The sequence below is a fragment of the Ascaphus truei genome, chromosome 9 (genome assembly GCF_040206685.1).
Source record: "Ascaphus truei isolate aAscTru1 chromosome 9, aAscTru1.hap1, whole genome shotgun sequence".
Classification (NCBI taxonomy): domain Eukaryota; kingdom Metazoa; phylum Chordata; class Amphibia; order Anura; family Ascaphidae; genus Ascaphus; species Ascaphus truei.
Genome location: NC_134491.1, coordinates 21,497,196 through 21,514,288, shown reverse-complemented (window position 1 = coordinate 21,514,288; position 17,093 = coordinate 21,497,196). Strand labels below are relative to the sequence as shown.

General features: G+C 59.1%; 1 protein-coding gene and 1 long non-coding RNA gene across 2 annotated transcripts; both read left to right on the top strand.

The window, feature by feature from the left end:
* Positions 1-6: 6 nt before the first annotated feature.
* Positions 7-1,909, top strand: LOC142502566 (uncharacterized). The gene is made up of 2 exons (XR_012803796.1): positions 7-569; positions 602-1,909. It is a non-coding gene; the product is annotated as an uncharacterized LOC142502566 (long non-coding RNA).
* A 1,014-nt stretch (positions 1,910-2,923) lies between these two features.
* GOLT1A (golgi transport 1A) lies at positions 2,924-17,043 on the top strand. The gene is made up of 5 exons (XM_075613712.1): positions 2,924-3,166; positions 5,417-5,508; positions 11,461-11,639; positions 15,398-15,461; positions 16,672-17,043. The coding sequence occupies exons 1-5, from the start codon at positions 3,148-3,150 to the stop codon at positions 16,711-16,713; spliced, it is 396 nt and encodes a 131-aa protein (XP_075469827.1). The 5' UTR covers positions 2,924-3,147; the 3' UTR covers positions 16,714-17,043.
* The last annotated feature ends 50 nt before the right edge of the window (positions 17,044-17,093 follow it).

Sequence of the window (17,093 nt, the reverse complement as noted above, 5' to 3'; positions counted from 1 at the left end):
CCCCTCTCTCTCCCGCCCCCCCCCCCCACCCGGTGTATACCATGACCCATGTTTGGTAACCCTTCGTGGTTGTTCTCTTAACCCATTCCTTGCCAGAGGGGCCTGCAATGCATTGCTAAGGCTATTTGGCATACACCTGTTACTGACGGGCTCCGTGGAATAATTTAAAACAAAGTATATAAGTAATAAATGCATTTAAAGTCAAGAGAGGGAGTGCAGCTCACCCGGGGAAACTGCCGGGGAGAAAACGCTGATTTCCGGGTAAAATGCCTCTGCGGCAAATGTTGGATTCTGCCCCTCAATGGAGAGTGTGTGTGTGTCTGTGTGTGCGCGCGTGTGTGCGTGCGCAAGGCTGTACATGCACCATAGGAGCTTTTCTCAACCGATTGTGCAATGCTTTTTTGTTAAAGGTTAGCTAACTCCTGAGGTGCAGCAGCAGCCAGGCTATAGCCATGAATGAGTCCGTTTTGTACGTGGAAAGAAATCGTCATGAAAAGGCATTCCAAGTGTTCATACAATACAGTGAGGTTTAACTGTATATTATACACCCCTGTATACAGTACAATGAGGTGTAATACATCCCTGTATACAGTACAATGAGGTGTAATACATCCCTGTATACAGTACAAAGAGGTGTGATAATGTGATACTGTATATGATACATCCCTGTATAAAGTACAATAAGGTGTGATAATGTGATACTGTAGATTATTATACATCCCTGTATACAGTACAGTAAGGTGTGATACTGTGATACTGTAGTATATTATACATCCCTGTATACAGTACAGTAAGGTGTGATAATGTGATACTGTAGTATATTATACATCCCTGTATACAGTACAGTAAGGTGTGATAATGTGATACTGTAGATTATTATACATCCCTGTATACAGTACAATGAGGTGTGATAATGTGATACTGTATATTATACATCCCTGTATACAGTACAATGAGGTGTGATAATGTGATACTGTAGTATATTATACATCCCTGTATACAGTACAATGAGGTGTGATACTGTAGTATATTATACATCCCTATATACAGTACAATGAGGTGTGATACTGTAGTTTATTATACATCCCTGTATACAGTACAATGAGGTGTGATGTGATACTGTATATTATACATCCCTGTATACAGTACAATGAGGTGTGATAATGTGATACTGTAGTATATTATACATCCCTGTATACAGTACAATGAGGTGTGATAATGTGATACTGTATATTATACATCCCTGTATACAGTACAATGAGGTGTGATAATGTGATACTGTAGTATATTATACATCCCTGTATACAGTACAATGAGGTGTGATACTGTAGTATATTATACATCCCTGTATACAGTACAATGAGGTGTGATACTGTAGTATATTATACATCCCTGTATACAGTACAATGAGGTGTGATACTGTAGTATATTATACATCCCTGTATACAGTACAATGAGGTGTGATACTGTAGTTTATTATACATCCCTGTATACAGTACAATGAGGTGTGATACTGTAGTATATTATACATCCCTGTATACAGTACAATGAGGTGTGATACTGTAGTATATTATACATCCCTGTATACAGTACAATGAGGTGTGATACTGTAGTTTATTATACATCCCTGTATACAGTACAAAGAGATGTAATATGTAACACATGCCTGTCTATAGTACAATGAGGTGTAAACATGATAGTATGTTATACATCCCTGTAGATGGTACAGTGCGATATTCCTGTATACAGTACGAGGGATTTCATTCCGTGACCACAGGATTAGTGGCTGTGATCAGAACGCCACGCTGCCACCTCTGCAGTGAACTCCTTGCAATACAAGTGGATTCTTGACCCCACGACTGCTTTTAGGACACAAGCTGCGCTGAAGCTGGGACCCCCCCCCCCCCCCCCCGTATTCACACTGCAGGACGGGGGAGAGGCACCGAGGGGCTTAAACCACACACACCACACAACACACACACACACACCTCTCCGACTTGTCCTTGTTGGCCACTGTGCTGTACTTGGGAAATAAAACTCTACTACATACCCCGCTGTGTGTATTCTGTGTGGCTGCAAACACCTGCACCGCCGGGTGCTCAGGGGCTGCAGGGTGACACGGACACTGTCCCTCCACTGCAGGAAGACCCTCTGCCATTAAAGTCTGGCTCCCACCACCCCAGGGTGACCTGGGGGCAGGATGTGGGACCTCTCTGGAGTTGTGTAGCTTAAAAAACAAACAAACAAATGGAAAGCCGAGGAATCCAAAAAGTGTTCCAAGTTTTGGTGTCGTAACCACTTGGGTGCCATCACATTATCACACAATGGCTTCGATCAAGAGCTATACGACGGGACACTAAGTCAATATACATGGGCAACTCCAGTCCTCAAGGGCCACCAACAGGCCAGGTATTGGGGATATCCCTGCTTCAGCACAGGTGGCTCAATGAGCCACTGATTTAGTCACCTGTTGTGAAGCTGGGATATCCTGAAAACCTGACATGTTGATGGCCCATGAGGACTGGATTTGCCCACCCTTTATTTAGATTGTGAGCTCTTCAGGATAGGGACTCCCTGTCCTAAAGTTACTTTCATATCTGAAGCGCTTATTCCCTTTGTGCGTTGCGCCCCGGGTATCGCTGCTGTGACGCGCTATGTAACCCGATGGCGCTATATAGATAAAGATATACAGACATGTACACACGTCGCCCACAAGCACTTTGCACCCAGAAGGGGCTCGGAAAATTCACCCCAAACTATTTTGTGCTGGAATTGTACCCGTAATGCAGAGTTTCCCAACGCCAGTCCTCTGGGAACCCCAACAGGTCAGGTCTTAAGGATATCCCTGCTTCAGCACAGGTGGCTCAGTCACAATTACTGATTGAGCCACCTGTGCTGAAGCAGGTATATCCTTTAAGGCCTGACCTGTTGGGGTTCCCCGAGGACTGCCGTTGGGACACACTGCTGTAATGTAAGGGTACAGGGCTAGAACTTGAACCACTACACCGCACCCCGTCTTTGCATGTTCCGGTCCCAGCCGTATGGGTTAAACATCTCCGCCTACTTCATATTCCAAGGGTCAGTGGGACGGGCCACGTGGAGTAGGAAGTCGGAGCCGTGTGCCGGCGTCCACTACCGGCGGGGACCATGATCGGCGAGCTGCAGAGTGAGTGTCACCGGCAGCGTAACCCTTTCATAGCCGGCCTAGTGACCCGAGGAGCTCGCCCCGCGCCTGTCCATCTGTCCCGGGGTTATTTATTATACAGCGATGGTGCCAATCGGGGCACTGTTGCATGGAAACTACCACTGACTTCAACAGGAGTTTCCATGCGATAGTGCCATGATGGGCACTAACATATGTAGTTAATGAAAAACCTCTCGCAGGGGCACTGACGCTCTCGCACACACGCTCTCGCACACACGCTCTCGCACACACGCTCTCGCACACACTCTAATCCTAATACTCCCTTTATTATATTCCGGTCATTGTCTCAATGGGAGTAATGTTATGCTCTGTACTCCAGGCTGTCCTCATACTAGAAACCCCCCTCCCCCCCCCCCCCCCCAAATATGAGCCAGTTACCTACAGGGACGTTAGACTGAAGAAGTGTTGGGAGCGCAGGGCGCAGTGTTAGCAGAGAAGGGGAGTGCAGGGTGCAGTGTTAGCAGAGAGAGGGGAGCGCAGGATGCAGTGTTAGCAGAGAAGGGGGAGCGCAGGGTGCAGTGTTAGCAGAGAAGGGGAGCGCAGGGTGCAGTGTTGGCACAGAAGGGGAGCGCAGGGTGCAGTGTTAGCAGAGAAGGGGAGCGCAGGGTGCAGTGTTAGCAAAGAGGGGAGCGCAGGGTGCAGTGTTGGCACAGAAGGGGAGCGCAGGGTGCAGTGTTAGCAGAGAAGGGAAGTGCAGGGTGCAGTGTTAGCAGAGAAGGGGAGTGCAGGGTGCAGTGTTAGCAGAGAGGGGAGTGCAGTGTTAGCCGAGAGGGGAGTGCAGGGTGCAGTGTTAGCAGAGAGGGGAGCGCAGGGTGCAGTGTTAGCAGAGAGGGGGAGTGCAGGGTGCAGTGTTAGCAGAGAAGGGGTGTGCAGGGTGCAGTGTTAGCCGAGAGGGGAGTGCAGGGTGCAGTGTTAGCCGAAAAGGGGAGTGCAGGGTGCAGTGTTAGCAGAGCGAGAGGGGAGCGCAGGGCGCAGTGTTAGCAGAGAGAGGAGTGTAGGGTGGGGTTAGTGAGAGCCCGGAGGGGTTAGGGGCTCCGGCACTGGACGGATTAACTGTGACACATATTACAGTGTTCTCTCTCTCTTCCCCCCCTCTCTATCTTCCCCCCTCTCTCACTTCCCTCTCTCTCTCTTCCCCCCCTTTCTCTCTTCCCCCCTCTCTCACTTCCCTCTCTCTCTTCCCTCTCTCTCTCCCCCCTCTCTCTTCCTACCTCTCTTTCTTCCCCCCTCTCTCACTTCCCTCTCTCTCTCTCTTCCCCCCTTTCTCTCTTCCCCCCTCTCTCACTTCCCTCTCTCTCTCCCCCCCTCTCTCTTCCTACCTCTCTCTCTTCCCCCCTCTCTCTCTTTCCCACTCTCTCTCTTCCCCCCTCTCTTCCCCTCTCTCTCTCTTCCCCCCCTCTCTTCCTACCGCTCTCTCTTCCCCTCTCTCTCCCTCTCTCTTTCCCACCCTCTCTCTTTCCCACTCTCTCTTCCCCCTCTCTCTCTCTCCCCCCCTCACTTCCCTCTCTCTTCCTACCTCTCTATCTTCCCCCCTCTCTCTCTCTCTTCCCCCCTCTCTCACTTCCCTCTCTTCCTACCTCTCTCTTCCCCCCTCTCTCTTTCCCCTTTCTCTTTCCCACCATCTCTCTCTCTTTCCCTCTCTTTCCCTCTCTTTCCCACTCTCTCTTCCCCCTCTCTCTCTCTCTTCCCCCCCTCACTTCCCTCTCTCTTCCTACCTCTCTATCTTCCCCCCTCTCTCTCTCTTCCCCCCTCTCTCACTTCCCTCTCTTCCTACCTCTCTCTTCCCCCTCTCTCTTTCCCTCTCTCTTTCCCACCATCTCTCTCTCTTTCCCACTCTCTCTCTCTTCCCCCTCTCTCTCCCCCCCCCTCACTTCCTCTCTCTTTCCCCCCCCTCTCTTCCTACCTCTCTCTCTTCCCCCCTCTCTCTCTCTCTCTCGCTCTCCCCCCCCCCCCTCTCTCTCTCTCTTCCCCCCTCTCTCTGTTCTCCCTCTCTCTCTCTTTGTTCCATCTGCTCCACTGTATGTAATGTTACTCTTTCTGCCTTGGGTATCATTACGTTCTCTCCTTGTATCATAGCTCTGTCCCTGTGAGTACTGTTACTCACTCTCCCTGCTAGTATCATTATTCTGTCACAAAGCAAGCATTATTACTCTGTCTCAGTATCTTTACTCTGTCTGCCTGAGTAACGTTACTCTCCCTGTTCCCTTGCAGAGCTCGGTGTGGGGTTATTAGGGTTTGGTGTTTTCTTTGTCCTCTTTGGGGTACTTTTATATTTTGACTCGGTGCTTCTGGCATTTGGAAATGTAAGTACTTGGTGTGTGTGGGGGGGGAAGTGAGTGTCAGCTCTGCAGTCAAGGGGGGATCCTTTACTCTATACTCCCTGAAGCTCCTGTGCCTGCTCACCCTGCTCTCCCTGCAGGTCCTGCCTCTGCTCTCTCTGCAGGTCCTGCCTCTACTCTCCCTACAGGTCCTGCCTCTGCGCTCCCTGCAGGTCCTGCCTCTGCGCTCCCTGCAGGTCCTGCCTCTGCGCTCCCTGTAGGTCCTGCCTCTGCTCTCCTGCAGGTCCTGCCTCTGCTCTCCCTGCAGGCCCTGCCTCTGCTCTCCCTGCAGGTCTTGCCTCTACTCTCCCTGCATTTCCTGCCTCTGCTCTCCCTGCCTCTGCGCTCCCTGCAGGTCCTGCCTCTGTGCTCCCTGCAGGTCCTGCCTCTGCGATCCCTGCCTCTGCGCTCCCTGCAGGTCATGTCTCTGCTCACCCTGCGCTCACTGCAGGTCCTGCCTCTGCTCTCCCTGCAGGTCCTGCCTCTGCTGTCCCTGCAGGTCCTGCCGAAGCTCTCCCTGCGCTCCCTGCCTCTGCGCTCCCTGCAGGTCCTGCCTCTGCGCTCCCTGCAGGTCCTGCCTCTGCTCTCCCTGCAGGTCCTGCCTCTGTGCTCCCTGCAGGTCCTGCCTCTGCTCACCCTGCGCTCCCTGCAGGTCCTGCCTCTGCTCTCCTGCAGGTCCTGCCTCTGCTCACCCTGCAGGTCCTGCCTCTGCTCTCCCTGCAGGTCCTGCCTCTGCTCTCCCTGCAGGTCCTGCCTCTGCTCACCCTGTGCTCCCTGCAGGTCCTGCCTCTGCTCACCCTGCAGGTCCTGCCTCTGCTCGCCCTGCTCTCCCTGCAGGTCCTGCCTCTGCTCACCCTGCAGGTCCTGCCTCTGCTCACCCTGCAGGTCCTGCCTCTGCTCACCCTGCAGATCCTGCCTCTGCTCACCCTGCAGGTCCTGCCTCTGCTCACCCTGCAGGTCCTGCCTCTGCGCTCCCTGCAGGTCCTGCCTCTGCGCTCCCTGCAGGTCCTGCCTCAATGCTCCCTGCAGGTCCTGCCTCTGCGCTCCCTGTGCTCCCTGCAGGTCCTGCCTCTGCTCACCCTGTGCTCCCTGCAGGTCCTGCCTCTGCGCTCCCTGCAGGTCCTGCCTCTGCGCTCCCTGCAGGTCCTGCCTCTGCTCTCCCTGCAGGTCCTGCCTCTGCTCACCCTGCTCACCCTGCAGGTCCTGCCTCTGCTCACCCTGCAGGTCCTGCCTCTGCTCACCCTGTGCTCCCTGCGGGTCCTGCCTCTGCTCACCCTGTGCTCCCTGCAGGTCCTGCCTCTGCGCTCCCTGCAGGTCCTGCCTCTGCACTCCCTGCAGGTCCTGCCTCTGCAGGTCCTGCCTCAATGCTCCCTGCAGGTCCTGCCTCTGCGCTCCCTGTGCTCCCTGCAGGTCCTGCCTCTGCTCACCCTGTGCTCCCTGCAGGTCCTGCCTCTGCTCTCCCTGCAGGTCCTGCCTCTGCTCACCCTGCACTCCCTGCAGGTCCTCCCTCTGCTCTCCCTGCAGGTCCTGCCTCTGCTCTCCCTGCAGGTCCTGCCTCTGCTCACCCTGATCTCCCTGCAGGTCCTGCCTCTGCTCACCCTGCAGGTCCTGCCTCTGCTCACCCTGCGCTCCCTGCAGGTCCTGCCTCTGCTCTCCCTGCAGGTCCTGCCTCTGCTCTCCCTCCAGGTCCTGCCTCTGCTCACCCTGTGCTCCCTGCAGGTCCTGCCTCTGCTCACCCTGCAGGTCCTGCCTCTGCTCACCCTGCTCTCCCTGCAGGTCCTGCCTCTGCTCACCCTGCAGGTCCTGCCTCTGCTCACCCTGCGCTCCCTGCAGGTCCTGCCTCTGCTCTCCCTGCAGGTTCTGCCTCTGCTCGCCCTGTGCTCCCTGCAGGTCCTGCCTCTGCTCGCCCTGTGCTCCCTGCAGGTCCTGCCTCTGCTCTCCCTGCAGGTTCTGCCTCTGCTCACCCTGCAGGTCCTGCCTCTGCTCACCCTGCAGGTCCTGCCTCTGCGCTCCTTGCAGGTCCTGCCTCTGCGCTCCCTGTGCTCCCTGCAGGTCCTGCCTCTGCTCTCCCTGCAGGTCCTGCCTCTGCTCACCCTGCGCTCCCTGCAGGTCCTGCCTCTGCTCACCCTGCTCTCCCTGCAGGTCCTGACTCTGCTCTCCCTGCAGGTCCTGCCTCTGCTCACCCTGTGCTCCCTGCAGGTCCTGCCTCTGCGCTCCCTGCAGGTCCTGCCTCTGCGCTCCCTGCAGGTCCTGCATCTGCGCTCCCTGCAGGTCCTGCCTCTGCAGGTCCTGCCTCTGCTCTCCCTGCAGGTCCTGCCTCTGCTCACCCTGCGCTCACTGCAGGTCCTGCCTCTGCTCACCCTGTGCTCCCTGCAGGTCCTGCCTCTGCTCACCCTGTGCTCCCTGCAGGTCCTGCCTCTGCTCACCCTGTGCTCCCTGCAGGTCCTGCCTCTGCTCATCCTGTGCTCCGCCTCTGCTCACCCTGTGCTACCTGCAGGTCCTGCCTCTGCTCACCCTGTGCTCCCTGCAGGTCCTGCCTCTGCTCTCCCTGCAGGTCCTGCCTCTTCTCTCCCTGCAGGTCCTGCCTCTGCTCTCCCTGCAGGTCCTGCCTCTGCGCTCCCTGCAGGTCCTGCCTCTGCGCTCCCTGCAGGTCCTGCCTCTGCGCTCCCTGCAGGTCCTGCCTCTGCGCTCCCTGCAGGTCCTGCCTCTGCGCTCCCTGCGGGTCCTGCTTCTGCTCACCCTGTGCTCCCTGCAGGTCCTGCCTCTGCGCTCCCTGCAGGTCCTGCTTCTGCTCACCCTGCGCTCCCTGCAGGTCCTGCCTCTGCTCTCCCTGCAGGTCCTGCCTCTGCTCACCCTGCGTTCCCTGCAGGTCCTGCCTCTGCGCTCCCTGCAGGTCCCGCTTCTGCTGCCTCTGCGCTCCCTGCAGGTCCTGCCTCTGCGCTCCCTGCAGGTCCTGCCTCTGCGCTCCCTGCAGGTCCTGCCTCTGCTCTCCCTGCAGGTCCTGCCTCTGCTCTCCCTGCGCTCCCTGCAGGTCCTGCCTCTGCTCTCCCTGCGCTCCCTGCAGGTCCTGCCTCTGCTCACCCTGCGTTCCCTGCAGGTCCTGCCTCTGCTCACCCTGCGCTCCTTGCAGGTCCTGCCTCTGCGCTCCCTGCAGGTCCTGCCTCTGCTCACCCTGCGCTCCCTGCAGGTCCTGCCTCTGCGCTCCCTGCAGGTCCTGCCTCTGCGCTCCCTGCAGGTCCTGCCTCTGCGCTCCCTGCAGGTCCTGCCTCTGCGCTCCCTGCAGGTCCTGCCTCTGCTCTCCCTGCAGGTCCTGCCTCTACTCTCCCTGCAGGTCCTGCCTCTGCTCTCCCTGCAGGTCCTGCCCCTGCTCACCCTGTGCTCCCTGCAGGTCCTGCCTCTGCTCACCCTGCGCTCCCTGCAGGTCCTGCCTCTGCTCTCCCTGCAGGTCCTGCCTCTGCTCACCCTGTGCTCCCTGCAGGTCCTGCCTCTGCTCACACTGTCCTCCCTGCAGGTTCTGCCTCTGCTCACCCTGCGCTCCCTGCAGGTCCTGCCTCTGCTCTCCCTGAAGGTCCTGCCTCTGCTCTCCCTGCAGGTCCTGCCTCTGCGCTCCCTGCAGGTCCTGCCTCTGCGCTCCCTGCAGGTCCTGCCTCTGCGCTCGCTGCGGGTCCTGCCTCTGCGCTCCCTGCGGGTCCCGCTTCTGCTCACCCTGTGCTCCCTGCAGGTCCTGCCTCTGCGCTCCCTGCAGGTCCTGCTTCTGCTCACCCTGCGCTCCCTGCAGGTCCTGCCTCTGCTCTCCCTGCAGGTCCTGCCTCTGCTCACCCTGCGTTCCCTGCAGGTCCTGCCTCTGCGCTCCCTGCAGGTCCCGCTTCTGCTCACCCTGTGCTCCCTGCAGGTACTGCCTCTGCGCTCCCTGCAGGTCCTGCTTCTGCTCACCCTGCGCTCCCTGCAGGTCCTGCCTCTGCGCTCCCTGCAGGTCCTGCCTCTGCTCTCCCTGCAGGTCCTGCCTCTGCTCTCCTTGCGCTCCCTGCAGGTCCTGCCTCTGCTCTCCCTGCGCTCCCTGCAGGTCCTGCCTCTGCTCACCCTGCGTTCCCTGCAGGTCCTGCCTCTGCTCACCCTGCGCTCCCTGCAGGTCCTGCCTCTGCGCTCCCTGCAGGTCCTGCCTCTGCGCTCCCTGCAGGTCCTGCCTCTGCGCTCCCTGCAAGTCCTGCCTCTGCGCTCCCTGCAGGTCCTGCCTCTGCGCTCCCTGCAGGTCCTGCCTCTGCTCTCCCTGCAGGTCCTGCCTCTACTCTCCCTGCAGGTCCTGCCTCTGCTCTCCCTGCAGGTCCTGCCCCTGCTCACCCTGTGCTCCCTGCAGGTCCTGCCTCTGCTCACCCTGTGCTCCCTGCAGGTCCTGCCTCTGCTCACCCTGCGCTCCCTGCAGGTCCTGCCTCTGCTCTCCCTGCAGGTCCTGCCTCTGCTCACCCTGCAGGTCCTGCCTCTGCTCACCCTGTGCTCCCGGCAGGTCCTGCCTCTGCTCACCCTGCTCTCCCTGCAGGTCCTGCCTCTGCTCACCCTGCTCTCCCTGCAGGTCCTGCCTCTGCGCTCCCTGCAGGTCCTGCCTCTGCTCTCCCTGCAGGTCCTGCCTCTGCTCTCCCTGCAGGTCCTGCCTCTGCTCTCCCTGCAGGTCCTGCCTCTGCGCTCCCTGCAGGTCCTGCCTCTGCACTCCCTGCAGGTCCTGCCTCTGCGCTCCCTGCAGGTCCTGTCTCTGCGCTCCCTGCAGGTCCTGCCTCTGCGCTCCCTGCAGGTCCTGCCTCTGCGCTCCCTGCGGGTCCCGCTTCTGCTCACCCTTTGCTCCCTGCAGGTCCTGCCTCTGCGCTCCCTGCAGGTCCTGCTTCTGCTCACCCTGCGCTCCCTGCAGGTCCTGCCTCTGCGCTCCCTGCAGGTCCTGTCTCTGCGCTCCCTGCAGGTCCTGTCTCTGCGCTCCCTGCAGGTCCTGCCTCTGCGCTCCCTGCAGGTCCTGCCTCTGCGCTCCCTGCGGGTCCCGCTTCTGCTCACCCTGCGCTCCCTGCAGGTCCTGCCTCTGCTCTCCCTGCAGGTCCTGCCTCTGCTCACCCTGCGTTCCCTGCAGGTCCTGCCTCTGCGCTCCCTGCAGGTCCCGCTTCTGCTCACCCTGTGCTCCCTGCAGGTCCTGCCTCTGCGCTCTCTGCAGGTCCTGCTTCTGCTCACCCTGCGCTCCCTGCAGGTCCTGCCTCTGCTCACCCTGTGCTCCTGGCAGGTTCTGCCTGTGCTCCCGGCAGGTCCTGCCTCTGCTCACCCTGCTCTCCCTGCAGGTCCTGCCTCTGCTCACCCTGCTCTCCCTGCAAGTCCTGCCTCTGCGCTCCCTGCAGGTCCTGCTTCTGCTCACCCTGCTCTCCCTGCAGGTCCTGCCTCTGCGCTCCCTGCAGGTCCTGCTTCTGCTCACCCTGCGCTCCCTGCAGGTCCTGCCTCTGCTCACCCTGCGCACCCTGCATGTCCTGCCTCTGCTCTCCCTGCAGGTCCTGCCTCTGCTCACCCTGTGCTCCTGGCAGGTTCTGCCTGTGCTCCCGGCAGGTCCTGCCTCTGCTCACCCTGCTCTCCCTGCAGGTCCTGCCTCTGCTCACCCTGCTCTCCCTGCAAGTCCTGCCTCTGCGCTCCCTGCAGGTCCTGCTTCTGCTCACCCTGCTCTCCCTGCAGGTCCTGCCTCTGCGCTCCCTGCAGGTCCTGCTTCTGCTCACCCTGCGCTCCCTGCAGGTCCTGCCTCTGCTCACCCTGCGCACCCTGCATGTCCTGCCTCTGCTCTCCCTGCAGGTCCTGCCTCTGCTCACCCTGTGCTCCCTGCAGGTCCTGCCTCTGCTCACCCTGTGCTCCCTGCATGTCCTGCCTCTGCTCACCCTGTGCTCCCTGCAGGTCCTGCCTCTGCTCACCCTGTGCTCCCTGCAGGTCCTGTTCCTGTCTGGTCTGTGTCTGATTATCGGACTCAGACGATCCTGCAGCTTCTTTTTCCAGAAGAACAAACTGAGGGGCAGCTCCTTCTTTCTTGGGGGGGCGCTGCTGGTCCTCCTGCGCTGGCCCCTGCTCGGGATGCTGTGTGAGGGGTATGGCTTCATCAACCTATTCAGGTACAGCCCCCTCATAGCCAGTGCCAGCCTCCCCCCACAAACCAGCGCCAGCCTCCCCTCACAAACCAGCGCCAGCCTCCCCCCACAAATCAGCGCCAGCCTCCCCCACAAACCAGCGCCAGCCTCCCCCCACAAACCAGTGCCAGCCTCCCCCACAAACCAGCGCCAGCCTCCCCCCACAAACCAGCGCCAGCCTCCCCCCACAAACCAGCGCCAGCCTCCTCCCACAAACCAGCGCTAGCCTCCCCCCACAAACCAGCGCCAGCCTCCCCCCACAAACCTGCGCCAGCCTCCCCCACACAAGCCAGCGCCAGCCTCCCCCCACAAACCTGCGCCAGCCTCCCCCCACAAACCTGCGCCAGCCTCCCCCCACAAACCAGCGCCAGCCTCCCCCCACGAACCAGTGCCAGCCTCCCCCCCCACAAACCAGTGCCAGCCTCCCCCCCACAAACCAGTGCCAGCCTCCCCCCCCCACAAACCAGTGCCAGCCTCCCCCCCACAAACCAGTGCCAGCCTCCCCCCACAAACCAGTGCCAGCCTCCCCCCACAAACCAGCGCCAGCCTCCCCCCACAAACCAGCGCCAGCCTCCCCCCACAAACCAGTGCCAGCCTCCCCCACAAACCAGCGCCAGCCTCCCCCCACAAACCAGCGCCAGCCTCCCCCCACAAACCAGCGCCAGCCTCCTCCCACAAACCAGCGCTAGCCTCCCCCCACAAACCAGCGCCAGCCTCCCCCCACAAACCAGCGCCAGCCTCCCCCACAAACCAGTGCCAGCCTCCCCCCACCTAACCAGTGCCAGCCTCCCCCCACAAACCAGTGCCAGCCTCCCCCCACAAACCAGTGCCAGCCTCCCCCCACGAACCAGTGCCAGCCTCCACCCCATGAACCAGTGCCAGCCTCCCCCCCATGAACCAGTGCCAGCCTCCCCCCATGAACCAGTGCCAGCCACCCCCACAAACTAGTGCCAGCCTCCCCCCCATGAACCAGCGCTAGCCTCCCCCCATTTACCAGTGCCAGCCTCTCACCCACAAACCGGTGCCACGCTCCCCCCACAAACCGGTGCCACGCTCCCCCCACAAACCGGTGCCACGCTCCCCCCACAAACCGGTGCCACGCTCCCCCCACAAACCGGTGCCACGCTCCCCCCACAAACCGGTGCCACGCTCCCCCCACAAACCGGTGCCACGCTCCCCCCACAAACCGGTGCCACGCTCCCCCCTACAAACCGGTGCCACGCTCCCCCCTACAAACCAGCACTAGCCTCCCTCCACAAACCAGCGCTAGCCTCTCCCCAATAATCAATGCCAGCCTCCCCCACAAACCAGGGCCACACTCCCCCCACAAACCAGTGCCAGCCTCCCCCCACTAATCAATGCCACACTCCCCCCACAAACCAGTGCCACGCTCCCCCCACAAACCAGCGCCAGCCTCCCCCCATGAACCAGCGCCAGCCTGCCCCCCATGAACCAGCGCCAGCCTCCCCCTACAAACCAGCGCCAGCCTGCCCCCCATGAACCAGTGCCAGCTTCCCCCCACAAACCAGTGCCAGCCTCACCTCACAAACCAGCACCAGCCTCCCTCTACAAACCAGTGCCAGCCTCCCCCCACAAACCAGTGCCAGCCTCCCCCCACAAACCAGTGCCAGCCTCCCCCCACAAACCAGCGCCAGCCTCCCCCCACAAACCAGCGCCAGCCTCCCCCACAAACCAGCGCTAGCCTCCCCCCCACAAACCAGCGCCAGCCTCCCCCCCCAAACCCATGCCAGCCTCCCCCCCACAAGCCAGCGCCAGCCTCCCCCCACAAACCTGCGCCAGCCTCCCCCCACGAACCAGCGCCAGCCTCCCCCCACGAACCAGTGCCAGCCTCCCCCCCACAAACCAGTGCCAGCCTCCCCCCCACAAACCAGTGCCAGCCTCCCTCCACAAATCAGCGCCAGCCTCCCCCCACAAACCAGCGCCAGCCTCCCCCCACAAACCAGCGCCAGCCTCCCCCCACAAACCAGCGCCAGCCTCCCCCCACAAACCAGCGCCAGCCTCCCCCCACAAACCAGCGCCAGCCTCCCCCCACAAACCAGCGCCAGCCTCCCCCCACAAACCAGCGCCAGCCTCCCCCCACAAACCAGCGCCAGCCTCCCCCCACAAACCAGCGCCAGCCTCCCCCCACAAACCAGCGCCAGCCTCCCCCCACAAAACAGCGCCAGCCTCCCCCCACAAACCAGTGCCAGCCTCCCCCACAAACCAGCGCCAGCCTCCCCCCACAAACCAGCCTCCCCCCACAAACCAGCGCAAGCCTCCCCCACAAACCAGCGCCAGCCTCCCCCCACAAACCAGCGCCAGCCTCCCCCCACAAACCAGCGCCAGCCTCCCCCCACAAACCAGTGCCAGCCTCCCCCCACAAACCAGTGCCAGCCTCCCCCCACAAACCAGTGCCAGCCTCCACCCCATGAACCAGTGCCAGCCTCCCCCCATGAACTAGTGCCAGCCACCCCCACAAACTAGTGCCAGCCTCCCCCCCATGAACCAGCGCTAGCCTCCCCCCATTTACCAGTGCCAGCCTCTCACCCAAAAAACGGTGCCACGCTCCCCCCACAAACCGGTGCCACGCTCCCCCCACAAACCGGTGCCACGCTCCCCCCACAAACCGGTGCCACGCTCCCCCCACAAACCGGTGCCACGCTCCCCCCACAAACCGGTGCCATGCTCCCTCCACAAACCGGTGCCACGCTCCCCCCACAAACCGGTGCCACGCTCCCCCCACAAACCGGTGCCATGCTCCCCCCACAAACCGGTGCCACGCTCCCCCCACAAACCGGTGCCACGCTCCCCCCTACAAACAAGCACTAGCCTCCCTCCACAAACCAGCGCTAGCCTCTCCCCAATAATCAATGCCAGCCTCCCCCACAAACCAGGGCCACACTCCCCCCACAAACCAGTGCCAGCCTCCCCCCACTAATCAATGCCACACTCCCCCCACAAACCAGTGCCACGCTCCCCCCACAAACCAGTGCCACACTCCCCCCACAAACCAGTGCCACACTCCCCCCATAAAAACAGTACCAGCCTCTCTCTCACCCACAAACCAATGGCTGTCTCCCCCCTACAAATCAGTGCCAACCTTCCCCACAAACTAGTGCCATCTTCCCCCCCCAAAAAAACAGTGCCAGCCTCCCTCCCATAAACCAGTACCAGCCTCCCTCAAAAAACAGTACCAGCCTCTCACCGACAAACCAGTGCCAACCTCTCCCACAAACCAGTGCCAGCCTCCCCCCACAAGCCAGTGCCAACTTCTCCCACTAACCAGTGCCAACCTCCCCCCAAACAGTACCAGCCTCTCACCCACAAACCAGTGCCAACCTCTCACCCACAAACCAGTACCAGCCTCCCTGAAAAAACAGTTCCAGCCTCTCACCCACAAACCAGTGCCAACCTCTCCCACAAACCAGTGCCAGCCTCCCCCCACAAGCCAGTGCCAACCTCCCCCACTAACCAGTGCCAACCTCCCCCCAAACAGTACCAGCCTCTCACCCACAAACCAGTGCCAGCCTACGCCCCACAAGCCAGTGCCCGCTTCCCCCTGCAACCTAGTGTAATCCCCCAAAAGAAACGAATGTCCGTGTTCTCCCCAGAAACCAGTGCGTCCCCACACGTATATCTCACTGCCCAGCCTCACCGCACACTAATACACTCAATGGCACCTCGTTCTGTCTCAGGTGTTGGGAAACAGTCACAGACATTCATCCTCCTTCTCCATCTCTCAGGGGGTTCTTCCCGCTGGTCTTCACATTCCTGACCTCTCTGGGGAATATCCCACTTCTCACCAAGGTAAGGACGCCATTATTAATAAACCTTTCTAGTCTTCTGCTCCCTATAACTCCCCCTATCGCCCCATATAACCGCTCCCTATAACTCCCCCTATCGCCCCATATAACCGCTCCCTATAACTCCCCCTATCGCCCCATATAACCGCTCCCTATAACTCCTCCTATCGCCCCATATAACCGCTCCCTATAACTCCCCCTATCGCCCCATATAACCGCTCCCTATAACTCCCCCTATCGCCCCATATAACCCCTCCCTATAACTCCCCCTATTACCCCATATAACCGCTCCCTATAACTCCCCCTATTACCCCATATAACCGCTCCCTATAACTCCTCCTATCGCCCCATATAACCGCTCCCTATAACTCCTCCTATTGCCCCATATAACCGCTCCCTATAACTCCTCCTATTACCCCATATAACCGCTCCCTATAACTCCCCTTATTACCCCATATAACCGCTCCCTATAACTCCCCCTATTACCCCATATAACCGCTCCCTATAACTCCCCCTATCGCCCCATATAACCGCTCCCTATAACTCCTCCTATTACCCCATATAACCGCTCCCTATAACTCCTCCTATTATCCCATATAACCGCTCCCTATAACTCCCCCTATTACCCCATATAACCGCTCCCTATAACTCCCCCTATCGCCCCATATAACCGCTCCCTATAACTCCTCCTATTACCCCATATAACCGCTCCCTATAACCTCCTATTACCCCATATAACGCTCCCTATAACTCCTCCTATTACCCCATATAACCGCTCCCTATAACCTCCTATTACCCCATATAACCGCTCCCTATAATGCCTCTTATAGCCCCATATAACTGCTCCCTATTACCCCATATAACCGCTCCCTATAACTCCTCCTATTACCCCATATAACCGCTCCCTATAACGCCCCCTATTACCCCATATAACCGCTCCCTATAACTCCTCCTATTACCCCATATAACCGCTCCCTATAACTCCCCCTATTACCCCATATAACCGCTCCCTATAACTCCTCCTATTACCCCATATAACCGCTCCCTATAATGCCTCTTATAGCCCCATATAACCGCTCCTTATTACCACATATAACCGCTCCCTATAACTCCTCCTATTGCCCCATATAATTTCTCCCAAACCCCGTGATACACTTTCTCTTCATCACGCTGCGGACCTGAAGGGGTTAATTGATCCCATCTTGCTCTTGCAGCTCTTTCAGAAGCTGTCAGGAGGTGACCCCACCATGGTGTGACCCCTTTAAGAAGAAGCCCCGCCCAGCGCGCCGATGGGACATCCCTTCCTGCGGCCACCATACCCTGCCCCCTCCCTATGTTTATGGATATTGCTTTGGGTGTATATGCCGCGTACAGCACAGCGTACACCAGCGGCAGTAATGACTGCTATAATATGACACCTATAGGGCTGGGACACCTATAGGGCTGGGACACCTATAGTGATATACCCATTATCCTGGATTACAACCATTAGATTGTAAGCTCTTGGGAGCAGAGATGAATTGTGATTGTAATTTATTACTATGTTAATGCCACAGCTGTATACAAAGAAAATTATTCAAACGTGACTGTGTGTGTGTGCGTGCGTGTGTGTGCGTGTGTGTGCGTGTGTGTGCGT

Bases quoted from the DNA above. Each gene is read 5' to 3' on its own strand.
- GOLT1A (XM_075613712.1), top strand. The intron at 11,640-15,397 runs GTACAGCCCCCT...TCCATCTCTCAG, and splicing joins GGCTTCATCAACCTATTCAG to GGGGTTCTTCCCGCTGGTCT. The intron at 15,462-16,671 runs GTAAGGACGCCA...TTGCTCTTGCAG, and splicing joins ATATCCCACTTCTCACCAAG to CTCTTTCAGAAGCTGTCAGG.